The 27,240-nt window shown below is 39.8% G+C and overlaps 1 protein-coding gene and 1 long non-coding RNA gene across 3 annotated transcripts; one reads left to right on the plus strand and one right to left on the minus strand.

Moving 5' to 3' along the window:
• Positions 1-27,240, minus strand: MTNR1B (melatonin receptor 1B). Of its 2 annotated transcripts, none has more exons than XM_086882160.1 (2): positions 11,137-11,200; positions 1-5,342 (listed from the first exon to the last, which is right to left on the minus strand). In XM_086882160.1, the coding sequence occupies exon 2, from the start codon at positions 5,206-5,208 to the stop codon at positions 4,474-4,476; it is 735 nt and encodes a 244-aa protein (XP_086738286.1). In that variant the 5' UTR covers positions 5,209-5,342; positions 11,137-11,200; the 3' UTR covers positions 1-4,473. The 2 variants fall into 2 exon arrangements, with proteins under 2 accessions (XP_086738286.1, XP_086738284.1); XM_086882158.1 differs by lacking the exon at positions 11,137-11,200 and adding an exon at positions 27,024-27,240 and having other exon boundaries at positions 192-5,342.
• LOC111924859 (uncharacterized) lies at positions 7,530-14,092 on the plus strand. Its single transcript, XR_002861863.2, has 3 exons — positions 7,530-7,674; positions 8,891-8,997; positions 13,826-14,092. It is a non-coding gene; the product is annotated as an uncharacterized LOC111924859 (long non-coding RNA).

Consider the following 27,240-nt stretch of genomic DNA (forward strand, 5'->3'; position numbering starts at 1 on the left):
TTGAGGTAAAATATTGATTTATTGTTATAGATAATAATGATGTGCAAGATCCAGTTAAACTAGTAACATATCAATAGATGACTGAAAATAAATTGTCTTCCTCATTTTCCATTAAATCTGTAAACATTTTTAAGTGCAACAAGTTGTTCAGATGAGCAAAACTGTTTTATATACATATTAAGAAATATATACAATCTTCCATATATATTTATTCATTGGCAATTTTCCAGACTGGTGCAATTCATTAAAATACAACTGGGAAATGAAGGTAATAATTTTTATCTAAGTATGTTCTGAAAGTAAGAAGTGGAGAGATAGAAATGTGTTTCTGCCCCTGAGAATGACCCAGGCAGAATTATTCCATTCAGTCAATAATTTACTGAGAAGTCTCATCAAAGTCAACAGTAATAGGACTGTGCCTTTAGTTTTAATTCTTCCTTGAGAGTGACATTTTCACTTGCCCAGAGAGAAATGATAAGACTGCATTTTTTCAGTTTCATTTAGACTTTACCACACCTCCACTTCTCTCTTTACTGAAATAGAATATACAATTGGTCTTCACCCATCAATGCAAGAGTAAGCTTTTTTTTAATCTGAAATCTGTACTGTAAGAACAATTCTAAAATACATTTACTTCTTTTAATTAACAGAAAATACAACACTCTTTAATCAAGGTAACACTAAAAGTTTGAAAACACTCCACATTTTCTGCAAACAGACTTTTTCCCTGAGGCCTTAGTTTTTCCTTCACTAGTTACCTTGTGCAAGACACAGGGTCTACCTGACTTTTTTCCTCTTTTTTCTTAAAGTGCCTATATCAGATATGCTGGTGTAAATATTTTTATATAACAAAAGTAATAATTTCCTCAAAGATGTATAAATCTGTTCAGAGCTGATATGTTCTTCCTGACTATACTTTCAAATCATGCTATAACCTTATCAACTCTCTTGACAGTGCATTTATAAAGTTTTCCTTCAAACTTAACATTGGTGAAATGGATTTTGAATTAAAGTAAGAAAAGGGACAAAATTAATTTAAGGCTTCTGATGTAATGTGCATTACTACACAAAGACTTTTTACCATTGAGAGCTGCATTTAATCATCTAAATGTAATTTTTATGTAATTGATTGACTTGTAGAAAAATTTAAATTCTATGGATTTGATTGATTTCCAGGTCAACTCAAATGCAACACTTTGTAGTAATACATGATATAAAACTGATTTTAACAGGCATGAGTTATTGTCCATACATCAGGGCTCAGCAAATAGTGGTACCCGGCACAATAATAGCAAAGTTGGCTTTGTGACCACCATGCAGTGCAGGGTCCCTTCCAGGTAATGCTGTGGTGGTAAAATCCACACCTAATAATTTAGTACTGTTCCAAAAATCTTCCATCACTTCTGAGGCAGGATCCAATTTTGGAACACTTCTCTCTGTGACAGGCACGGGTTGCCTGGAGAAGTTGTGGATGCTCCATCCCTGGAACTTTTCAAGTCGAGGCTGGATGGGGCTTTGAGCAACCTGGTCTAGTGGAAGGTGTCCCTGACCAGGTCAGAGTAGCTGAAATTAAATGATCTTTCTAGTCCCTTCCAACCCAGGCCATTCCATGACTCAGTGATTCTATTCAATCACTTGTGTGAGCTTCATTTAGGATAGTTGGGAACATATCAGAACAAGAATTCTGAAAGTGATATTTAATTTTTAAAGAGCAGATATAATTTGTAAAATGACTTTATACAAATTTCAAGTCTTCTCCTCATGAGTATTGAGAGTGATAGCAGCTCATTTTTATGGCCAAAGAAGTGGTTCCAACATTTAAATATACTTTATGGAGCCAAACCAATAATTTTTGGACTCTATTCTGACTCATTCCAGTGAGAGATAAACCGAGCTCTATCAATTTACTTCTAATAATAGTTCACCTGTAAGTCAGACAACCAATTTTGACTTTCAAGTCAAAATTTTGAGTACTCAGAGATGTCAGAAAAAGCAGGATTGTCAGGAATCAAATTTTATATTCTTTCCTACAAGTTTCAGAGATTTTGGAACTCCTTATTAACTCTAGGGGAAATTTTACCTTTGTATATACATGTATATTGATTTTGTATCATGTATACTGTATATATATAGAAATATATATACAATATACACACACACACACACATATATATAAAATGTATATTGATTCTGTAGCTTGCTGTAGAAGTCATGAAGAGAGACAACACATATCAAAATTGTTTCAGACTTACAAAATTACATTCCAGGTAAAACCTACTTATTAATGATTGCTACTTTTAGCCACAATATTTTTATTTTCTGCCACGAGGTTATATTTGTCCCATCTCGTTATTACCCCTATGCACAAAGTTTTCAGCTTCTTATCAACTTACTGCTGTATGAGTCTGAGGGTACTGAATTTCTGAGATTATCAGAAATCATGTGAAGGACATGAAAGCAGCTAAAATAATAATCACATTTGTTACATTGCTGTATTTTACATAGGCTTTTGGCAAGCAAATACAACATTCAAAATACTGTGGTACTTTGATATTTTTCTATCACTCTAGCAACATAAGGGTGATGTTTAATACATCTTTATGGCTTCAGAAGTATATTTGCTGTACAAATTAATATTACTACAGAAATATTTTTCATAATAGCCAGGTCAGGAAATCCAAACTGGAATGCAATACCAACCTGAATTCTTCACTGTCCCATTTCAATACCTGACATGGATTTACCAGAGACCCAGCTCCTCTACCCTGAACAGCACTGCTAAGAAATGCTAAGAGTAATGTGCATTTCAAGCCTAATGATAAAATAAACTCATTGACTGTGTGCTTGCACACAGATTCCTAGTCTGATTTAGAGATTGTACCACCACATTGTATGAATTACTATAATGCTCTGGAGGATAGCCCAAATTGTAATCTGATCTGCACAGTCATTGTTAAAATGCGTTACCTGGAAAAGCAGAAATACAGTTGGAATTTGAGCTGAGTTTAAAAGTAAAGTGGAAAATAATATTTTTATCAACTGCAAATATGAAACTATTAGGTAGGTAAACTATTTATGGGATTAAGATGACCTGTCCTTGCCTGAAAGGTGTGTATGTGTGCTACCTGATCTTTTTTACAGTCAGTGAAGGTACAATTACTGAGTTCAGCTGATCAGCTCTCCTGATCAATAAAGATATCTGTTTCAAAAGAAAAGGAATAATTTCCTAGAACTGTAAGGACTACTGAAAGTATTTAGAAAATGGATTGTGTGCAAACATCTACACTGGGTTCATCCCAAATTAAGCAAGATAAATCCCTCTCTAGCTATCCAAAATTAGGTGTTTGAACTAGTAATCAAAGCTGCTTTTAAAGTCAGTGAAAGGAGACCAGCACCTCCACAAAGCAATTCATCTTACCCTTGGGCGTGTGTTAATCATCACAGATGGAAGGAAACATATCTCCACTACAGGGAGCCTTGAAGATTGTCTTAGGTTAGACATGAGCAGTGGGTTTTGTTCGAGATTGGATGTAGACATGTGAGTCAAGTATATCAGCTACCATAATAGTCAAAAGGGCTTCTTCTTTTGGTCTAGCATTATTTGAGATGATCTAGGATACCCTGTCTAGTGTTCAGTTGCCACTCCATAGATCACAGGTCATATATTATAATTTCCAGTCTGTCACAAATGAGTAAGGTGTGCTAAAGTGCATCAAATGACATTTTATATAGATATTTTGGTAAATAAATGAACTTCAACAAAAATTCTTTCTTTTCTAAAGAATATTATGTAAGGTAAAGCTATGAGAAATCAACCACTTACATTATCTACCATAAATTTACCCACAGATGATGAACAGTATAGACACACTTTATTCCCATTCTCAGTGTATGTAAGTATGAAAAACCTGTGAGGAAAGTCTCTAATGTTAATATTTGCTTTTACACAAATATTCTTCTCTCCAGTTTACAAACTGGATTGAAAGACACCATTACTGCCACCAGTACATGCACAGAGACGCAGTGTTTGGCTTATGTGTGGACAATAGAGTGTCTGTCTCACCGTCTGTTCAGACACAGAAGGGAGGAAAATACCACTCTGGAGCCTTGATGAGCTGCTGTACACATAGACTCACTACATCTTCTAAGAAATGAATCCTGATCTTGTATAAAGAATGCAAAACTCCCGCTGAAATAAAAAAATACTTCATTCATATGTCTGGAAGCAGGATTCAGCTCTCAGAACTAAAACAGCTTGCACCCACCTGCTGCTTTAATTCTGAAACACATTTTCAATGAATATCTTGTATAAATCATAAATCCAGAGCAATTTGCTTTACTATGAAGACAGTATTCCAGTCATAAAGTGTGATCCAAGTGGAAACTCCCCAAAATTAAGCAGGAAGAACCAGAACATTACAACTATGATCTTGGTTTTCTTCATGACAATCTCTTGCATTGACTATTACACATTTACAAGGTTTCAGTTTTCATTTGGTTATTGTTGTTTAAAGCAGGAGAAGGTTTGCTCTTCTGGCCATCAGTTCCTCCTTTGGATGTGTCCTGGAAGAAAAGTCTTGGCATCCACAGTGACATTAAAATTCGTTTATATTCATTCCGAAAATTCTGGTTAAGAAGACCATATATTATTGCATTAAGGCAGCTGTTGAAGTAGGCCATTAAGTAGCTTATAATGAATAGCCATTCAGGAACTTTTGGTGCCATTTCCGTAGGATCAATGGCTACAGCCAGTCCAATGAAGTTTAGAGGTGCCCAGCAAAAGGCAAAAATCACAAAAACAACAAACATGGTAAGAAAGTTTCTGAAGTCACTTGGCTTCAACCTTGGCTTTGTTTCTGACTTGACTCGTCTTCGAACTTGAAGCACTAAAACCCAAATTCGAAGGTAGCAGAAGCTGACAATGGTGATAGGAACGATGAAGTGAATGACCACAACAGCTATTGTGTAGTAGGAGCTTGCAGTCTGGACAAACGTGCATGAATAGATGCGTGGGTCATACTTCAAAGAACCAACAAAAAAATTTGGCACAGTTGCAATTACTGTTAATATCCAGACTAAGGAGACATACAACATTGTATTCCAACAGCTGTATACTTTGTCATAGGCAAAACTATGACATATGTAGCAATATCTGTTTATTGCAATTGCAGTGATGTTGAAAATAGAGCCTATTACACTTAGTCCCATCACAAAGCCACTTGCTTTACAGTGAGTTTCACCCAGTGTCCATCCATTGTGGAAAATAGCTAAGAGCACCAGTGGGTATGGATACAAGGCCACCACCAGATCAGCCACAGCTAGGCTCACCACAAATGCGTTACCTGGAAGGGAAGAAAAACACAGAGGCGTAAGTCTGAAAGCAAGCATAGCTATGAAGAAGAAGAAAAATGTTACATTACTTTGGATGTCTCCAATGCTAAATTATTGGTGATGTCAGCAAGCAGCTGGTATATAGGACCAATAGAGAAATGATTTTACAATGTAACTTGAAATACCGTGGAAATATCTGCAGCAACATAATGCTTCAAAGTATTATTTGAATATTTGAAAAATTTGAAAAATTATTTGACTGGATTATATCCTACTTGCTCTTTATATCTTTTAAAAACATAGCTGTTACATAAGCACATGTTGAGTTGTTTAAGTGTAGCTAACTCCACAGCTGGATTGATAAAATGAAAAAGAAAAAAAGGATAAATTGTGCTAAATGTGCTTACCTAAATTGTGTTAGGTAAGCCATTATGCCATTCTAACCTATCACTGGAATGCTAACAGGCTTGACAAGCATAAAGGAGAAGGATATACGAAGACTAGATATATAGCTATTGCAAGGATGTGTTATTTTATGTATACTCTAAATTGCTACCCAATACTCTGTAGATATTTTCTGCATGAATGGCCAATCCATACTGCAGTTGTTTTCTCACTGGATTGTCTAAGGAAGAGTGAACTGTCTATACCACCCTCTGCAGAAAGGTGTATTTAGTTATACAAAGGAAAGTTCCAGGCATGCCAGAGAAAGTGTTCATATTTTCTGCTGATGATATTAAGGGAATATAGGCAATATGGTTGAGCCCTATAGATTCTCTTTAACCAGTGTCCTTTTCATCAATTTGAAATTTCTGACATTGTATCTAAGGGTATTTTTATAAAATAATGAGATAATAAACTATATTCCTGAAAAATGATCCTCAGGAATTTCACTCTAGAAGACAGAGGTACTAACTTTGAGTTCTTGGCATTTAGGTAACATAAAATGTATATGGTTTGTGTGGTTTTGTATATGGCTTGCATACTCTTTTTTCTTTCCTGCATGTCCTTCACAGCATGAACTGATATGGAAAAAATTCAAGCAATTTTCAAAATTGTGCATGGAACATAGTAATTTTTTAAAAAGAGCAGTTAGATGCTCCACTCTACAAATTCTGAGCTTAATAGTCCTCAACTAACAAAACAATTCTCCATGTCATATTAAGAAAGGTATTAAATGGAAGTCGCAAAAGCAACAACCACGTAGAAATATGCTCATCAAAAATGACAGAATTTCACATCTACTCTGTTTGCTCCACCTGCTTACATCTGTAGCTTCCTGAATGAAGGAATGGGGAGCTATATTTCTCCCATATGCTTTAGAGAACCACCATGCTCATCAGAATTTGCACAACAGCAAGAAAACTTAATGGAAAGCAGGATTATCCATCTGTACCCTCAGAAACATAGCCCATCTCAAGAGTGGTGCACAGCTTACTTTAGATAGTTTCTTGTTATATATTTAGTAGCCTGTTTTATAGATTTTAAAAAACTACATGAGTCTTTCCATAGCTGCAGCTTTATGATTTGCGAGGAAATGATTGAACAAATTAGGGAGATGATTGAGTGGACCATGATAACTTCAAATAAGCAAAGCAGGAAGCATATAACCCATTCCTATGATTGTTGTGAGTCCAAGCAAGCTGCAGTCACAACAAGGAAGTTTCAAAATAGACACAGAGAGGAAAAAAAATAACGTCAAGAAGAAGGAAGTGTGGGAACACCTTGATTTGAGACTGCCACTGAGGATCGTTAGAAAACATAAAACAAGTATTAGTCAGTAATGGCCTAGATAAAGCTGATCCCTTTTTACAGGAAGGATGAGATGACTGTGAAGGCTTCTTGCAGCCATGTGGTAAACAGGACAAAAAACCAAAATGAACAAAAAACAGGGGCATATTTATCAGAATGTATTTATGGGAGGGAGGGAGGAAGGAAGTGGTGGAAGGGAGGAAGTGGCGGAAGGAAGGGAGGAAGGAAGGGAGGAAGGGAGGAAGGGAGGAAGGAAGGGAGGGAGGAAGGAAGGAAGGAAGGAAGGAAGGAAGGAAGGAAGGAAGGAAGGAAGGAAGGAAGGAAGGAAGGAAGGAAGGAAGGAAGGAAGGAAGGAAGGAAGGAAGGAAGGAAGGAAGGAAGGAAGGAAGGAAGGAAGGAAGGAAGGAAGGAAGGAAGGAAGGAAGGAAGGAAGGAAGGAAGGAAGGAAGGAAGGAAGGAAGGAAGGAAGGAAGGAAGGACTGTATTTTCTGTTTTAGAATGCCTTTTGGAGAAGGAGAGAATTTAGTCTAGTGTGTGCACTAAGATTAATCTAAAGTCTAAAGCCTCCCAGCATCAGCTTCTACCCAAAATGTAATTGTTCAGTTGAAATAGAGTGGGCATTCAGCTCTTTCAATCACATTTGGAAATTTACTGCAAAGTACATTTAGCAAGATATTTTCAAAGTTTTGAGTGCAATTTAGGACTTCTTGAAAATTCCAGGTGCAGTGAATAAATAGAATGAGCAAGGAACTTGTCAAAAACTTAATTTACTAGTTTACAACCCAGAAGAAAAATGGTCCAATATCTATAAAGGCCTCAGGTGATTTGTCACTTCAATGGCTTTTTAGATGGCTGAATGTTCCACTGTACACTGCAAAGTAAGGTCCAATGGCCTTTTTCTGTCTTTGTGGATGACTGCAGAATTAAGTTTAATGTTTATTACTGCAATGAATAATCTACAGAAGTAGAGAGAAACTTTCCTAATTCATAAAACATAAATAATCAACATTTTGAGAAATCAAAGGTCTTAGACATCTTTTACGTGCTTGGAGAAAGTAAATGTTCCTTGATACACCTAACCCAGGGCTTTTAGAGTGGCTTGAATTACATCCATAACATAACTAAAAAGGTATCTTTGTGTTGTTTCTAACAAAACAGAAAGCACAGAATTTTCATCTAGCTGGAATTATTATCATTGCTTCTGGAATTTAGTTGATGAACTTTGTTTTGGATTTCAGATTTCAGAGGTATATTCATTTTTACACTGGAATGGAAAGACCCCTTAATTACAAGTAGTAGCTACTAGAAGCCAAATGTCTTGCGAGGTATTCAATAAGATGCACATCTATACTGTTTTAAACACTGACAGTTGTATGCATAAAAAAGAAAATAAGTTCTGATATTGACTTTGGGTGCAACAGAGCTAGATTGGTATTTCATGAATCATTCCTGCTTATTGGTTTGCTTACTACAACTAACAGGAGAAGGAGAACTGTCACACCCTCTTGTAATCTTGATATGACTTGATGTTGTAGCACTTTACTCATGGAACAAAATTTTTGGTAAGGCAAAAACTTTTAAGGGCTAAGCATCTGCCTTCTGAAAAGACAGCTGACTTTTAATGTCTCTACTAAAATCAGAAGCAATTGCAATGAGCAACTATTTTTCTAATGGTTTTTCTTCTGTCTTTGGTTTTAAGCTAGTGAAAATGATTAATTATATATCATGGTGTTGTTTCGGGTTTTTGTTTAGGTAGTGTTTTGGTTGTTACACAATTGTTTAACAAGTTTTTATACATTGCATACAGACATCACCCTCTTCAGCCTATGGCATCAGCAGCAGGTGGAGCAGAGAATTAAATCTTTCACACACTGACATTTGAATTCCCTGTGACAGAACAAGCCAAGACCTAGGGTAAGCTTTGATTTACTGAGACATGTTAATTTGGTATAATGTTCAACAGTGTGTTTCTAACAGAAGGTGTAACACAATGCTCCAAAAAAATACCAGATGGGTGTTTGTTTTCTTTGAATATGACAGTTTAAAGGCAGTGATATGCTCTTTTGTAGTTATGTTTCATGTTTTCAGATATTAGTGAGGTTTACTGCATACTTTGATATAAGGGAAAGGGATAGGCAATAGATTTCCACTAGAATAGCATATTTTAGAGACTTAGACAAAAATATAGCATAAACAATGAAGCAAAGCTGGTCTTCAGTTTATGGAACATCCAGGTTATTTATTTTTTAGGAAATGTGTATTCTATGGAACTGTTTAGAATTATTGGTCACTATAATTATCCTCTTATATGTACAAAATAAAACCCACCACTGGAAGTAGAACCATAAAATCATTCAGATTGTAAAGGAACTTCAAGACCACTAAGTCCAACTGTTAACCCAGCACCACCAAGTCCACCACTAACCCACATTCCTCAGTACCACATCTACACCCCTTTTAAATAACTCCAGGGATAGTGATTCCACCCCTTTCCTGAGCAGCCCATTCCAGACAACCCTTTCACTGAAAAAACGTTTCCTAATATTTATTATAAACCTGCCTTAAGTGCAACTTGAGTCCATTTTACTCTGGTCCCTTCCCTTGTTACCTGGGAGAAGAAACCAACCCATTCCTGGCTACAACCACCTTCCAGGTAGTTTTAGAGAGCAAGAAGGTGTCCTCTGAGCCTACTTTTCTCCAGGTTAAACACCCCCAACTAATTCAGCTGCCTCCTTCCCCAGTTCTGTTACCCTTCTCTGGACATGCTCCAGCATCTCAGTGTCTTTCTTGTAGAGGGGGCCCAGAACTGAAAACAGGATTCACCAGTGCTTGAGTACAGGGGAACAGTTACTGCCCTGCTCCTGCTGGCCACACCATTGCTGATACAGGCCAGGATCCCATTGGCCTTCTTGGCCACCTGGGCACAGGCTGGATCATGATCAGTCACTGTGGACCAGTACCACCAGGTCCTTTTCCACCAAGAAGCTTCCCAGTCCCTACCACCAACCTCTGGGGCTGCCTGGGCTTGTGGTGACCCCAAGTGCAGGCCCAGCACTTGGTCTTGTTGAACCTCATGCGCTTGGCTTCAGTCCATCAATCCACACTGTCCAGATCCCTTTGCAGAGCCTTCCAGCCCTCCAGCAGATCAACACTCCCATCCAACTTGGTGTTGTCTGCAAACTGACTGAGGAGGCACTCAATCCCCTTGTCCAGATCACTGATAAAGATATAAGACAGGACTGGCCTGAAGAAGAATGCTGGATGCACAAGAACAAAAGCTTAGCATGTAAAAAGGAATTTGAGATTGTGGCTAAGTGACTTGCAGACTCCTGGACTGGAACAAAGTTCTTGGCCCTACATCTGCAACCATGAGTAGTGCTGGAAGCTACATTTGCAGGAGGTGAATTTTGGGCTTATTAGGCAGATCTCTCAGTTGTGGACACAGATTTACTGAAAAGAGGTATCTAAGTCGCACTGTTGTTTTAGTGATCATGATTTTGGCATGCTTGGCAACTAGGCATGAATGTAACCCAAAAAAAAACCCGTCACTTTTTCTGCATGCTCAATAGGCTACAGGTGAAAAGTGCTGTGCTGTTAAAAGCTGAGTAAAAAGGCCTGAGGATTGTAGCCCCTGGGTGTACAGTTTTGCTTGCCTGTAGCTTCCTGTGGTGCTGGTGGGGACAGTGGAGACTCTCTGTTGCCACCTCATGTGGAAGCCACAGCAGAGACAACATATTGCATCACCTAGCAGGGCAAGAGGAAAACACCAGGGGCTGCTTCTTCCAGAGCAAAACACTGATCTTTAATCAGAAACTACATTTGCAGGGTGATAAATACTTTTCTGGGCTTCTGATACTTTCTGAGATTGCAGGAGCTTTTCCAGTACTAGGTATTTTCGAAGAGAAAAGGGGAAGCAGAAGAGGCAAGACAGGCTCTACTACTAGAAATGTCACTGTTGCCTAGTGGTTAGGACACTTCCATGATAGAAGAACCCTTCTTTGAAAAAGATTTAAGTTTATGTCTCCCGTAGTCCCCAGAGAGTGCCCTACTCACCAGCCCTGCTGCTCTTCTGGGGTTAGCGTGCTTGTCTCTTTCTAGGTTATGTTCAAGAATTTCAGCCTAGAATCAGAATACACAGGTTATCACTTGTATTGTAGAGTGCTCTTTATCAGTATGCTTATTTTAAAAAATGTAAAAAATTCTTCTCATGATTTAACAGCTGGCAAACTGAGATAGACAGGTGCAGGAACTCTCCAAGACACTGATTAGGAGGAATACTCCAGGTTCATGTACCTTTCTTTTACTTTTCCCTGTTAGATAATACCATCTCTGTTAGGCATACTCTGGGAAAAGTGGCAGCACTGGTCCAGCTTTCTTCTCCCAAATGACATCATAGTGGCATACTAATGCTGAGGGATGGAGCCAATAGAAGAGCTAGAGATATTAAATAAGGCTAGTTGTATTAAAAGCAAACAAAAGGTTGCTGCAATAGGTAGTAAATACTTAACAGATTTTGCAGATGTAAAAATTTTACTTGTGTTCAAGGGAAGACTGGAAAAGTACTTGTAAAAGTACTTATTTGAAGTACATTTGAAGGTTCCTTAACAGCCATGCCATACTAGGTTTATGAAATCCTCTGAGATAGAAGGAGTCACAAGTGGTAATAATACAGAAGCATCATGCAGGGTTGCTCTGTTTTCTTTTTCTCCTCAGTGCCTGCTTCCATCTATTGTAAAAGACAGCGTATGAGTCTAGCTATGCCTCATTCTGTGTGTCCAGCCATCTGAAACTGAGCTGCATTTTGCAGCTGGCTCAGGGGAGAAGATCCCTTATATCCATGTCTAACAGTGAAGTCAGGCTCTTGCCTTGAGAATAGTCTAGGATGGAAAAGGCCCATGTTGTTGCTGAGAGAACCATAGACTTGCAGAATCGTAGAATAGTTTGAGTTGGAAGGGACCTTAAGTATCATTTTGTTCCACCCCCCTACCATGGGCAGGGACACCTTCCACTGGATCAGATTGCTCAGTGCTCCACCCAGCCTGGCCTTGGACGCTTGCAGGGTTTGGGCATCCACATTTTCTCTGGGCAACCTGTGCCAGTGTCCCACAGTAAATAATCTCTTACTAATATCTAATCTAAATCTACCCTCTTTAGTTTAAAGTCTGTTTTTCAGTTTAGATGTCACCCGGGGAGCGAAGCCAACACATTCACTCTGAGGGCCTAGCACGATGGCCACCAGTGGCAGCCCAGCCTCAGAACCTCCGGTTGCTGGGCACAATCACTAAATAACAACAAAAACAGACTGTTTTTTCACTGGTTCATGAAAGAAGTCATGTTTTTTGTATCTGCCAGTACATATCAGTTTAATTTTTTTCTCTTGAAGTAATCACAGCTGTTGATTGCTTCAACCAAGAAAGAATAGGAAACCTACTTGTACAACTGCAAGTATGAAAACTCATTTACTGCTGACAAAGGGACTAATATGAAAAGCTATAAAATACAACAGGTGCAATCTAGTTAGATCCTATAAAGAGCTGGGCAACCTATAATTTTTAATAACTTTCTTTTTCAGTGTCTCAGCACTATATAGCATGTCATAGAAAAAAAAAAGGTGAAATATGTAGCATTTTATAAGATATTACTTTGTTAAAGAAACAAACAAAAACCCTACCCCAAAACTTGTTCCAGATCAACTATAAAAGACCGAAGTGTGGAAGGAAGCAAAGCAAGGATATTTCACTTCTAAAAGCTCTGGAAAAAACTTTATTATGCCTTGACACATTTTAATTTTTATTGTGTGAAACGCCAGTTCATTCCATCACCTTCATTATTACTTTCATCTTTGCTACTGTCTTTAAACTGTGTTTGTGTCAAAGAAAATTATGTTGGTTTTTTTCTTTGTTACTGCAACAAAACATTGCTCCAGTCCTTAGAATAACTTAACTTCCACCCTCTTTTAGAAAAGAAAGACAGGAAATTGAAAAATTAAAATAATTTTGTTCAAACTAAAACAATGTTTTGTTTTGTTAAGCTGTTTGGTTTCTGTTTTGTTTTGTTTTAATATTTGCTAGCAGACTAGTTGAATTAAAAAGAAAAACTAACAAATCTCAGACATTAAAAAGTTCTATTTCAAAATATAAGGTTTAAGATATTACTGAAGATACTCAGGCTAACAGTCTGGTATATGAAGTGAATAAAACTGGGGACTATTGGAAGCTATGAGACACACTCAGAACCAATTTGCCGAGAGATATGGTTACCAAGATAAGGTGCATCCTGTAGTTTGGCCTTGCAGACCAATTTAAACAGCCCAGAACTTTTTGACCAGTGTCCCAAATTTTGGGATCTCCACTTACAGAACTGCAGTCGTGCAAGTGGCAATTTCCACAGTGCTTTGCCCAACTGCTCCACAGGGCTGCAGGTGAAGGACTTGCAGCCTGTGACAGCTACCGAGACAAGTATGTGCAAACTGTGAACTTGTCAACCAGTTCCATCTGCAAAAATAAACCAAATCTAAGCCCATTATTCCTGCTATGTAGTTTTGGGTGTTCCTGTGTTCAACTCCAAGACATGGTGGAGTATCCTGGATTTTTATAAAATAATGATACACTGCAGTAAATAGAGTACATGGGAACATCTAATTGGGAAACACTAATGTTGACAAGTTGCCAATGCTTCTAAAATGCTATGGAGTCCCTTCATTATAATCTTCTTTTCTTCTCTTGTTTCCTGTTTTACCAAGGAAGAAAATAGATGATACTTGATGAAAATGGCCATTATAACCTTTCAGTAAGGAAAAGTCTTACCCTTTCTGTTTTTGGAAGGCCTCATTACTGTACATGCATAAGGAGATGAATGTCTTCAGAAGCTGTTGTCAGTCTCTGCCATCTGCTTCTTTTGGAAACAAGGTCTTAAAGCAAAATACAGTGACATGATTCATCTTATAATGATACTCATAGGTTTGTAAACAGCATGTGAACAGATGAATAAATAAAATGCTTTTAGAGAAGATGATTGTGTATTCTCTTCTGAAGTATTAGCTGTTTTGTGTTCCAACTCAATACAGACAAAGTGTGTAATGATCATTTGCTGAATCAAGGTCTTTTCTGAGAGCAGAAGCCTTGAAAAATGACAAGACAGCTCTGCTGTGGCTGGGCCTGCAAGTCATGATATTGTTGAGACAGGTAAATGAGGGGTGATAGGCATGCAACCAATTAGCCATAGAATCATAAAAGTTGGAATTATCTCTAGAGTTCATCTAGTCCAGCCCTCCTATTCTAAGAGGGATAAACTGTAGTGGGTTGTTCAGGGCCACGTCCAGTCAGTCTTTCACTGTCTACAGCCATAGAGATTCAACAGCCTCTCAGGGTGACCTGTTCCCGTAAGGAATCAGTGTATTTACTGTTTTCACTAGGGAATAGAGGCAAGATGCTGTCAATTTTGCAACAGATGAGGGGTCTACTTGACCTGCTAAATAGCAGAGGGTGCTTAAGATCATATTTGTTACTATGCATGCAAAGACCAGACGAGGTCATTACCAGTGAGTCAGACTTGCTTGGTCAGAAGAGGCCACAGTGCAGGTTAGAACAGACGGGGCTTTGGCTTTTTTTGTACTTCTGCCTTTGGATTCTTTGTGACAGCAGGACTTTTTGAACAATCTTTGACTAGACAAAAATAGTCTGAGCCAAACAGAGAACCTGGACCAAGAAGTATTTCCAGACCAGTAAATCTACAGGCTGGTAAAGGTACAGAACCTTGGAAGAATGTGAAGCATGGAGTGTGGTAAGGGCTGCGCAGAAAGAGGCAGGAGACACCAGCTCCTAGCAAAATCATTTTCAGAAATAAATTCCCACTGGCTTTGGCAAGGTTAGACTGTTCCTCCTTATCTAGATACTCACATACTGGGTTCAGCTCACCCTGGCTGCAGAATCCTGTTCCACATGCTACTTTGATGATCTTTGAGCACTGTGAACTGACAGCAAGCAGCCCTTCAGACTAGCCCCTTGTGGCAGTTCTTGCTGATACCCCAGTGAGTGACCTGGTGACCTGTGATCCAGAAAGAGAGCTGTGGGTGACTTCTGTCTTCCTAACCTACTGAGTCACACCTCTTTTATTCTGTGAATTCACTTGCAAACTGGACCGAATCAATGTAATTTTTATTAAGTCAGGCTCAAATGGAAATCACTATATATATACTGCATGATAATGTTTGAGGGTATTTGAAGGTCACCTAGTTCACTATTTTGTTTGCTTTCCATAAGCAGAGCAGATATTCTTGCTTCATCTTTAACCAGGAAGCTGACTGTACAGCAAGTTTTACAATCCTTATAGTTCTAGCTTACCAGGTGTTTCGTAAGATTGACTAAAGAGGATTGTATTTCAGATTATCTAACCAAAGGCATAATTACAGGACCTCAAATTGGTTAATTTTTCTTCTACTTTGAAGCAACAGATGTCCAGTGCCGCAATTGGACTCTGGATTGTGTACTTGAGGTTTCATACCCAGCACCATAATCATAGGTAAAATCTTATCAACTCTTTCAACCCACCTACCAGTAGATCATTTTTTCTAGGCAAATCAGTATGGTTAAATCATTCTTTTACAAGGCCTACCTCAACATCTGATTAATGTGCTATACATTTTGCTTCTAATGACTACAAAGGGATAAATAAAAAAAAGAAAGTCTTGCTTAAAATGAAAACTGATTCAGAAAGTAATCTTTTGTCCATGGGCTCTAACCCCACTTGTGAATCTAATAACAAGTACTTTTGCAGCCACTTAATAAATATCACAGGGAGACTTCTTGTCCTTCATAGGAGTGCTCTCAATTTCCACAACACTCACTTTCTGACACTATATTCTATGCCAGTAAAACACCTGGAGTATAATGGTGTACTATCTGACTTATGGCAGGAAAGTTTGAATTTTAAACATTCTTTCATGACCTTTAACATAACAACATAAAGGCATACAAAGATAATAGTCCCCTATTAATCAATTTTTTTTTCCTCTGTAACAATTCAAAAATTACACCCTGTGCATTCCAGTGAGTAACAACTAATTTAAAGGAAGCTGGTTAGAAGGTTTAGTCTCTTGAATATATTCCCAAGACTCTTAAAAACCTTAAGTGAGAGTTCACAGAAAGGAGGGACGGACAACTCCCAGTTGACAGGTAGTGACTATGCTACTGCATGTTTTTATTTGTCCTGAAGAAACACAGCATTTTTTTAATATAACAGCCTTTTATTTTTCAGTAGAAAATCAGATTAGAGTTGACTACTTCTAGGAACATGTTTTAAAAGTCCTGAGGATCACAACTCCAATGAATTTCACCATGGACAGGATCTGCACAGAATGGGCATCTTGAATAGACACTTTTTTCATTAAACTATGTGGATAACATTCAATAAGTAGGTTATTTTTACTTGAATAAAAAGTAGGACATAAAAATACCTAGATTGATTATTATTACATATATTCATAGGTGACAGTCATCTCACAAAAGGTTCTTTTCCCTATTTGCACTCAATTGAAATGTTGTGTATACTTGAATGGTTTGGATAAATGAAACTGGCTTTAGAATGAGAGGACACTGAGAATTTCAGGCAGTATTGCAGCAAATCAGAGACATGAGGATGCCTCTTATTGGTTCCTGTCTTCTTTGCAGTGGCATATTTTACAATTTGCTGCTAGTGCTAAACTTACAATTAGTTAATATAATTATATTTGCAAGGGCTGAGATCCCAAGTGGATATTTTTTCCTGTTAGACTGTTAGCTCCAGTAGCTGCATGTGATACCTTCTGACAGCAATTGTTGCCTACGTTGTGCAAATATGGCAATCTAAACCCACAGGTAAGCAGATGCTGTTTTATAGCAAAAAGATGACAATATTTATGGAAGTATCATATAAATTATTATTATCTTCATATGGTATTTAAACAGTGAAACTGATCCAAGTCCATAAAAAACGGCTGAAAAAAGTAATAAGTCTGTCAGAAGGGTTGTGTTTTTTCTGCAGATATAATTTAAGTAGCACTTACTAAACAGTGCAATCAAATACCTCTACAATCGATAAATCATTAAAAAAAGAATCCAAACAATCAAGATTCTAGTCATTTGATGAACATGTTTAGGGTGTTGTTATCAGTTTTCATGTCAAGATATAGCTGTCCCATATGCAGGTGAAATGCCAGGAAAATTCTGACTCTCTGATATAGATCAGTCCTTACTAGTATGGAGATCAAAAGTAAACCAAAAGATTCTAAAGCAGCTACTGTTGTTAGGGAGGACACACCACATAGTTGCATCCACAGTGATTTAGACATGTTTCTGTAGGATTTTGCTGTCAGAAAATAGTTTTAAGCCCATATCAAGGTGGAAGGTTAAAAAGCAGAACAACTGCTAGAAGATGAAAACTGCCATAGCATTAGCATTTCTTTCTGCAAATGAAAAATGGTTTTATCAGCTCAGGATAACATGCCTGTTTTCATACGTATTCTTGGGAACAAGGCAATGTACTTGCCAGTCTGTGTCCAGGTACCAATATGCACTAGTAAAGGATAACTTCTAAGAAGCTAAAATATGAAGCATATTTGAAGGTAGTGGTACTCATAATAGATCTGAATTGGAGTAGGAGTAGAATTTACTCCTAGAGGCAGAGAACAGGTTGTCACTGATTTAATGGAATGAGAGTTGTCTCCTATAACATCTTCAACACAGTGATTCAAGTCACCTGGTGAACATATATCCGCTAAGAATAGATGAAAAAATTAGTCTTTCAAAATGAGTTGTCCTAGCGCTCTGTGGAGAGGTTTGGTCTCCTAGCTCTGGCTGATTGCGCCAAAGAGCACCATGAATCCTTGAACTGCTTCTGCTGGTCCATCCAAGAATAGAGCTTTACTGCAGAGAGGTCATTCCTCATGCAGTCAGTGAGTCTTGCAGAAGGAATGTCAGTCCAGAGTCCAGGAGAGAGCTGGCAGGAAAGGGAGTGCTCCGAAGACACATAGGAACTGCCACAACACAGCTGCTAAGAGCTCCTTCTAATTTCCTGTATCTGAGAGTGTGTTTGCACTGGTTATTTCAAGAAGGGAAACTTATTCATACTCTGAGGTGAAAAAAAACCCCAAAAGCAAAAGCAATGTGACTGTGTTAGACTAGGCCTTATGGAGAGCCTGGAAACAGTCTTGCAGAACAAGCACTGCACTAACAGCATCCTTTGGTTTTCCTTCCCTTGAAACATGGGTAGATTAGACTTGTGTCAAATGAAATACACAACATTAATATACCTTCAGATTCTTCTTTACAAGTTCAAGAAAACATACTTCTGCAGCTCAAATAAATTCTTATCATTCTATTTCCTCTAAAGATAAAGCATACAAAGAGCTCCACTTGCTAAGTGGAATAGGACTTAATTATATATTCTAATTATAATTATAAGTATCTAATTATATATTCTAAGTATCTTGGACCTGGTCTTGGCAATAAATTTCCTATTTTCTTATCAATAAATAGAATACTTACTGTATAGGATAAAAAGAAATGATAATTTAGAACAATGATAACTTGGCAATAATGTATTGCCAAGTGCTTCAAAAGAGGATAAAAAATACCCCATGGCCGCAGAATAATCTGCCCCAAGTTACAAATTTACCCTAAACAGGATTCCCTGTGACACAGATTGATAAGTTATTTTTCTACTTTATAATGTTTCTGTACTCCTAAATACTTCTTTCAATCCCTCTAGGCTCATAACTACCTTACAAACTTTCTATTTCTGAAATACTTAAAAATTCTGTATTCTTTATATTTTTTCTCTTCTAGAACAATCTTGGGTTTCCACTTCTCACTTTTTTATAAATTTACCTCCTTTGTTAAAGAAATTTTCTTATTTTGAAAATTAGTAATATTGGCTTTTCATTTTGCTCTTCTACTTTTAAAATTATTTACAGGTTAACAAAGTTTAAAGTTATTATTTCATAAGTAACTTTGAAGACTTATTTTCTCATTTGGTTACTGTTTGAACCAGGTCTCACAGAAAAGAGGACAGAATTGGTGATGAACTTACTCTGTTTCCTCTCCAAGGAGAGAATAGAAGCATAATTAGAAGTATGAGATGAGTCACGGGCACATGACTGAATAGTTCTAGAAGTTATATAGAAGGATTTGGAGTATTGATCATTTGGAGGTATTTTCTGTGAAGCGGTTTCATATCTTTATGGACAGACTTCACCTAAGCATATGGGATACCAGCTTGCAATCCAAGCTGGCAGAATGAATAAAAAGAACTTGAAGTTAAGAGATGGGAAGAGAGCTTGAGAAGAAACCATGTAGTTTCTTCATATAACACCCAGGGCAAGGGAATTTTGGCTTCAGGAAGGTGGTGGCAAAAAGTATAGAAAATAGGAGCTCAAACATTGTGGAGTTCAACTGCAGTGGCAATATAAAAAGCAGTATAGTCAGTTAAAGGGTGCCAGGAACCTATGCAATAAAATACAGTGAGACATAAAAATAAAACTTTATGGAAACAATTCTTTTAGAATAGAATTGCACCAGTGATCAGAGAAGAGAAATACTAACCGAAAGGTCCATTGTCTTCATAAAAGGAATTGAGAGATACAGATAGAGATGATAGAGATAGAGATAGAGGATATCCTGGTGAAAGCCAAAATTACATTGGGGAAGTGTTGTAAAGACAATGTGGAGTGAAGAAAGCAGAAACCTGAAATAGGATGAGAACACCTCGCTTTCAGTACAAAAACACTAATGGAGCCAACTTCAGGATAATGCAGTCCTCCTATGGAAAGGGGAAAATAAGCACAGAATTGGCAGCTGAGTTCTGGACATACACCCAGCAGATTTCTTCAATTCAGAGTCTATTTGCCAATATACCCCAGCCTTTGTTTTCATAAAGAACAAAGACATCCCTGAAGAGCCTGCCATAGAAAATAAGGTTGTATTGAAAACACATGAGATTATTTTGGTTAAATTAAACAGAAGAATAAACAAAGCAGACATAACTAAGAAGTGGGCTTGCACATTTTGATAAATAAAAGAAGCTAATTAGGAAAGTGAAATCAGCTGTATTGAGGAGCTTAGGGACTTGAATGTGGAGGAAGGTTGGCATGTCTTCATATTAAAGGTACAAAAATATTCTCTGCAATTTGTATCCAAAAGAGGGAAATATATAAGAAAAAGTTCCAGATCTAAATGGAGAAGTTGTTGTCTCAGTAAGGATACTGGGGGAAAGAAATGAGGCTGGAAGTAAAAGGTACGTCCACCAAAGGAAACTACTAGAGAGAGCAAAAATTGATAAAATGGAAACTAACAAACCCCCCAAACTTCTTTGACTTTGTAAAGATTTCTTAAATTATTAAAATGCCCTTTCAGCACAGTAAAAAAGAGGAAAGGAAATATAAGTTACTGAGAGAGAGGGGCCCTGGAAATCAAGTTAAAATGGCTCCTGGTTTGAAGAAAGATTTTGCTAGATCTTTTAATAAGGACAATAATGGTGGTGTTGGGGACAAGGCAGGGTGACAGGTGAGGAATTAGCATATCTACAATAAAGCAAAAATATCAGAAAGATTGAATATACTTGATGGCAGGAATTTTTTAACATCTGTTATCTCAGAGATAGTGGTGTATTCTGAAAGTATTGAGAGCTACATGTGGGACCTGTAAAAAGGGGCTGAAATGTTCTCTAGTCCTCACTGCCAGTAGGGAAGTGCAGATTTCTCTCAGGCTCGAGTGATTTGATTTCTCTCAGAGCTTGGCTCCCACATGCATCCCAAAGAGCAGTGTTGCCATGACTCACTTGCAGCTGTGGTGCTCTCACACTTTACTACCCATTTCCTCCTCCTTTGCTATGGTGCTGCACAAATGCTGTTTCTTTTTGCATGAATGGTGCTCGCAGTAAGTCAGAAAAGCAATTAGTCAGGGAGTAATAAGAACAGTAAAACAGTGTTGCCACCTCTGGAAGATTAATTTGTCTACCATAGCATATGTGCTAACATGGCACCCGTATCGTTGAAAAGAAAGAATGAAACATGGGAAATTGTTGAGAGGAAAGAATTAATTGAGAAATCTTTGGGCTCCTAATCTCAATTGTAGCCAAGAGTAGAGAGACAAACTCGGAGGGATAGGAAAATTAAAGATGCATGTACAGACAAATGGAATAAAAGCTAATGTGAGCTTATATGAAGTGGTTGAACCAACTCATCTGATCATCTTTATTTAATGAAAGCTGGACTTGGACTTTCTGGATTTGGGAGGTTGCTCTAAACAGATCTAGCCTTGGAATCACCAGGGCACCACTTACATTCTGTTGCTCCCACTGCCTGGACAATGATGAAAGAAAATTGTTGTACCAAAGGGAGATAACCTACATTGAAATAATTTTGTCTGTTTCAGAACTATTATGTCACAAAACACAAATAGAACTAATGAAATTTCGTGCTATTACGAAGTTGAGAGCTTACACTGATACACGGAAATGTCAAGATCTTTTTTTGCCAGAGGACTAAAGGACCAGAAAGTGGATAGAGCGTAATAACATGAGATATGAGGTCAGGTACTGAAGGAATAATTGTGTAACAAAAGAAGAGCTGCATCAGCAAGTGACTGCACCAAGAACAGTCACCTATATGATGCTACCACATAAAAGGAAAATGTGGCTTCAAGGCATACCAGGTCCATTTTGTCCATCCAGGAAAGGACAGAACAGAGTAGAATATTAATATTTTCTTGAGGGTCTTGGTGGTACTTCATCTGCATTACTGGGAACAGGTCAGTGTTTCTGTTTAAAACAGATTAATTTAGTTTGGATAAGTGATCGGAAAGGTCTAGAAAACCCAGGGGAATGAAGAGCGCAGCTACTTAGAGGAAACTAAAAGTATTTGACTCGTTTACTAAGAAAAAAAAAAAAGGTTGAGGGGTAAACATGTGTTTACCCCCATATTAACGTTGCACAAAAGTTCTCAACAGGTGGAAAAACTATCCATTCAAATTAAATGACAATTGTAATTCTACAAATAAAGATATCCACTCTAAGTAAGCAACTAATAATCAGAAAGTTAAAATAAAGTAAAAACTAGTTTGAACAGTGGTAAGAGATAGAAGACCTTTATATTAAGTGTTGGGTTCAGTGAACTTATGTGAATACTGAAGCTATGTACCCACCAGCTTCTTAGGATTGAGCACCTTCAAGCTGAATGTGAGACAGAATATTAAGGCCAAACACTCCAGTCCTGTAGCTAAGAATTCAGTAAATCCAGGGTTCAAGAACTCAGGAGTACAAAAGCTGAAACGGTCAGAGTGGGATCTCATGATCTGCTCATCAAAATACATTCCTGTCAGCATCACTGCTGGCATTAAAGGACAGTTTTTCCTAGTGGTTTCAGAAACAAGTCTCTCCACTCTAGTTTTGTAAGAGATGGATTCCATCACAGGAAACAAATCCTGTATCCCAGTGGACAAGAACAATAATAGGGGAGAAATAAAGGAAGGAAAGAGAATCAGTGTGGTCAAAGAGATGAAGAATAACTGAAAACAGCATTTAACAATGGGGATCACTTACCTTCATCTATATCACAGAGATGTGGAGTGAAGGCTATGGAAAGAGAAAGAGAATGGAAAAAGACTACAAGACTTGCTTACATTACTGAACATGTCTTATTTATTAGATAGTTAATAATATTAGTACCAATATTATAATTCTACAAGCAGGATTGTCCATTTTGTACAGATGTACATATGAGAAGCACTGTCCATCTCTAAAGCCACATATAAATCAGACAGAACTAAACATGCAAATACACCGAGGTTCTTACAGGTAAAAGAAACATGGATTTTTATTTAATTTGTGTTCCAACAGCACCTTGCTATTCAAATGGAAATCAGAGTCTCATTGTGCTGTGTTAGCTGATATATATAGAAAGGAAAATAGTAGAGAGGGTGAGGAGGGCTGACAAAATGCACTAAAAATACCACTTTCCACTAATGCATTCTTTGGCAATGCACCAAGGTTAATATTAATATTCTGCCAAAAGTCAAAGGGTCCCAAGTCCTCATTACTATTTGAAATGATATTGAGTTAATGTGCATAATTCTCACTTCTCACTGATTTTATGCTGGCTTTAGGGCCAAGGAAGTATAAATGGTTTGCTTTATCTCTGTCCTCTGGGAGATGCCTTGCTGGTTCCCACCTTCTAGAGTGCTTCCTACCAGGTTCTTACCCCAGCCCATAATGTTATGTTTATAGCTATGGCTATACAAAAGTATCTTTAAAGTTCTTAAAAGCATCTAGTGGCTTTGATTTACTTGATGTACCTTCAGGATACTTGATCATCCAGCAAGGGTTGTTGAGCTCATGTAAACTTTAACACTTCAAAAGTTCAGCAATGTAAAAACTGCCTTCAACCATGCATGTTTAACTGAAGACACACAAAATCAATAATTGTTTTTGAAAATTCAGAACACATTTGACATTTCAAATAGAAAGACAGACTGATTAAATTCTATTATTTCCACATACAAAGTTTTATTTAATTTTGTAGTGTGTTGGATGAAATTACTCTCCTCCTAAATTAGAACTGATAAAAGCATTAATTTCTGTAAATTAAATCACTTTAAAAGATCAGAAGTTGCTCAGCCTCTCACAGAAAGACTGGGTGCAGTTATGTAAGACAAGCATGTTGATTCATACCAATTATGCTATGCCTTACTTGGAAGAGTCTTCACATATTTTCCCCAAAAGCAAATTTGAATGTAGGAAAGAGGCTTCTGTACGATCTGAAACAATCATTCTGTCGTTAGGCTGGCAAAATTCCCACGTTTAAGGAGTGAATGAGCAATGTCCAGAAACTCCACTCCTCCATTCTTTATTTCTCTCCTGCTGAACATGATAGATACAAGCCCAAAGGCTAACAGGTAATTTTATTTCATTCTTGCACCTCCCATTATGTAACAATAGATCTACTTTTGGTCATGCTTTAATTTCAAGGAGGGTGATCCATAATAGCATTGTTTTCAGCTATCAGATCTCTCTGTGAAGTCTAGAAGAGAAAAGTGTTGATAAATCCTGGAAAAACTGCTAAAGTCCTGTATTGTTCTTTGAAGGAATGGTTACTTCTTGTGCCACAGAAATAGGCAGAGCTAGTTAACTTGCTTCTTATGCACCTGTGACTTATTTGAAGTCCCAAACTCTCATCCAAGAAAAATCTCTCATTACCTTCTTCAAAGGGAACCGAGTGCTCGTGATGCTGTATCTCCTCCTCTTTCCTTCCATCATCTGGATGTCATAACCATTTCCTAGCTTCATCTTTTTCTTCTCTGACAAGGTCTAACTCCTTTCATGCCATTTTTCCCCATTTCACTTTCTACTGCATCCGCTCCCCTTGTAAGTACAAATGTGTCATTTCTCGTTTGCTCTGAAAGGAAACCTGCAAGTCCACCTGCTTTTCCATCTTCTTTCCTTGTCGGAGGCTAAGGGCTCCCAAGTACTGCCTTAGCCCTCCACCACTTTCCCATCCCCTCTATCATTCCACCCATATCAGTTTCCAGCCCTCTTCCGCTCTACTTCGTACCTAAGAAATTTTACCTGAAAAGACTTCTGTGGACATTTACCAAATTATGCCCTTTCAGTTTCACCTCCAAGAGTCCTGTCTCCCTGATGGAAAACTAAGAACTAGCAATTTGAAAGGTATTTAACCTTATGAAGATTATGCAGAAGGAACTCGCTGCTGTTCTTCACAGTACTTATCAGTGATAAAGAGATCCTTGGGACAGGGTCAGCGACATCAGATTAAGGATTATCCTAGAAGGAAATCAATTAGTAGGTATTTGAACTAGCTAAGACGAGTACGTTTGGTTTCTTTTGGTTTTGTTTTAGTTTGTGGTTTGGTTTTTTTCCCCCCTTACAGTCCCACAGGGTGCCACAGAGCACTTTAATCAGTATCTTGAAACTTACTCTTCCAGGCATCACTCTCTTCCAGTCCAAACCCTCTCCTTTGCTGTTTGGGGAAAGGGAACGTTTCAGAAGAGCCCCTCTCTTCCTCCCCCTGGACGGGATTTGATCCCTCGGGCCGGGGGCCCTCTCCAGCGAGAGCCCCTTCCCTGGGCGCTTCCTCCCCGCGGAGCGCAGGGGCGAATCCCTGGGGAACTCGCCTTCCCCCGGTGCCGAGAGAGCCGGGAGAGCTCCGGTGAGTCACGGTGGGCCCCGCGGGACTCCCCGCTTCGCCGCGGCGCTGCACCCAGCCCGGCCCGGCTCGGCTCGGCCCGGCCCGGCCCGGCCCAGCCCCGCGGCAGCGCCCGGCGGCCCCGGTGCCGCTCGGGCCACGCAGGGCTCCGGCTCCGCTCCGTGCCGGCATCCCCGGCCTCGGCACGGCTCTGCTCCTCTCGGCTTGCTCCCTGGGACGGCCAGCCCAAGCCCAAGCGCAGGACCAGCAGCTGCCTCCCCGTGCCTCCCTCGCTCAGCCAAAGCACCCTTCCAGAAGTTCTCGGGTTCGGTGGGGTGTGAGGGCTCAGCCCCATGCAAACGGGACTTGGCGGGTCCCCCGCCTGCAGGTAGACGTGCCGCGAGTGGGGAGCGACGATTTTCCCCTCCATAAAACTGCTTTTTACCCTAAGGAGGATTTAACTTAAGGCAAGGGCGAACGAGCGCCTACTCCCCGTTAGCAGGAGCTGCAGTCACCGCACGTGAGACACGACAGCGCTCGGGAAGCGACACTGGTTAAAAAAACCCAAACCCAAACCAATACCCCCTCCGTCCCCAGGAGAAACAAGCCAGCAGCTCTCCCTCCTTCCCCGTGGCAAGGGAGCTAACACAAGGGACCGATGGCAGAGCCCTGGTGGCTCCGAGTGCGGGGAACGTAGTGCTCTGGGCTTGTGCCGGCTCCCGGCAAAGTTTGGTTACCCCGACCTGCGTGCGCATGGCAAAACGAGGGAACCCGAGCCTCGGAGGAATGAGGAGCTCCGGGAACAGCTGAGCGCTGTGAGAGCTGTGGTAGATACACCACAGTTTCGGGGGTAGCACTTTATAGTGCCCCGACACCCAGCATCCAGCTGAATGCGGCTGTGCCCAGCTCTGCGCATCAGGGAGCAATGGGCTCCACGGACGGGGGGAGCCGGGGGAATGTAGGATCCGCAGGCAGCGGGATCAGGGACGTGTGAGAATCAGGGAAGTTGGCCAGGAGGCAAATGACAGAAGCTGGTGCGTAACTGCAGAGTTCAGTAGTTTGAAACACGTGTAAAGAGCCAGGCAGAGATGAGGAGATAAAGCCAGCGAGTTTAGCGAGTAAAAGCTCCAGAGCAACATTCTAGCACGCACAAGGAGAAACTAGAGACACGATTCAAAGACAGCACCCCAGTTTATTTGTTGCGTTCTGGTTGAAGGATATACGATGAGGAGACAAGAAGGCGATTTCACGAAAGACTACCGTGAACTCCGATGGAAGCTCCAGGGAGCGGGCTGAGCCGCTTCCCCACGCACGCACAGCACCCTATCCTTAGGATTCTTGAGCAAGTTTTAAAAGCTCCTCCTTCATTCCTCCGACCGCTTTGGGCACGCTTTCTGTTGCCGGTATTTTAAGCGGACGGCACCGATTTCCCTCCTCGGGAGCTCCATAGAGACCACATAATGCCTCATTAGGAACCACTGAACGACCTGCATTCCCAGATGGAGCGCAGGACGGAGCCCGAGGGGAGCGCAGGGCGGTGCGCCGAGAACGGTGCCTGAGCGCCTGCGGGTCCCTGCACACCCTACAGGGCAAGAACCAATGGATGGGGGCTCTGATCCCCCGCCCTCAGCGGGCAGCCGGCACGGACTCCACAAGCGGGCTGGAGTCCCCAGGACAGCTGGAAGCGAGCACCAGGATAGCGGCGGGACTCCCGGCGCTCGCTGCTCCCTGCCACCGCCGGGGCAGGGTGCGGGGGTCAAGCCCTTACCTGAGTTCCGAAGCTTGCGGTTCCTGAAGACGGAGAGGATGACCAGGAGGTTGCCCAGGATGTCCACCACCGTGGTGAAGATCAGCACGCTGGACAGCACCGGCACCACCCAGGCGGGCCGCGGGGCGCCCGCCGCCGCCGCCTCCCGCTCCGCCAAGCCGAGGCGGCCGCGCCCGCCCGGGTCACAGCAGTTCCTCAGGGAGCCGTTCTCCAGCAT

This window comes from Cyanistes caeruleus, chromosome 3, assembly GCF_971803275.1.
Source record: "Cyanistes caeruleus chromosome 3, bCyaCae1.hap1.1, whole genome shotgun sequence".
Classification (NCBI taxonomy): Eukaryota; Metazoa; Chordata; class Aves; order Passeriformes; family Paridae; genus Cyanistes; species Cyanistes caeruleus.

What these genes read in the sequence shown, in the direction of transcription:
- MTNR1B (XM_086882158.1), bottom strand. Translation starts at nt 27,240, where the DNA reads ATGCTGGAGAACGGCTCCCTGAGGAACTGCTGTGACCCGGGCGGGCGC. An exon ending in CCGCAAGCTTCGGAACTCAG is followed by an intron (nt 5,343 to 27,023) that starts GTAAGGGCTTGA and finishes CTTCCCTTCCAG; the next exon opens with GTAACGCATTTGTGGTGAGC.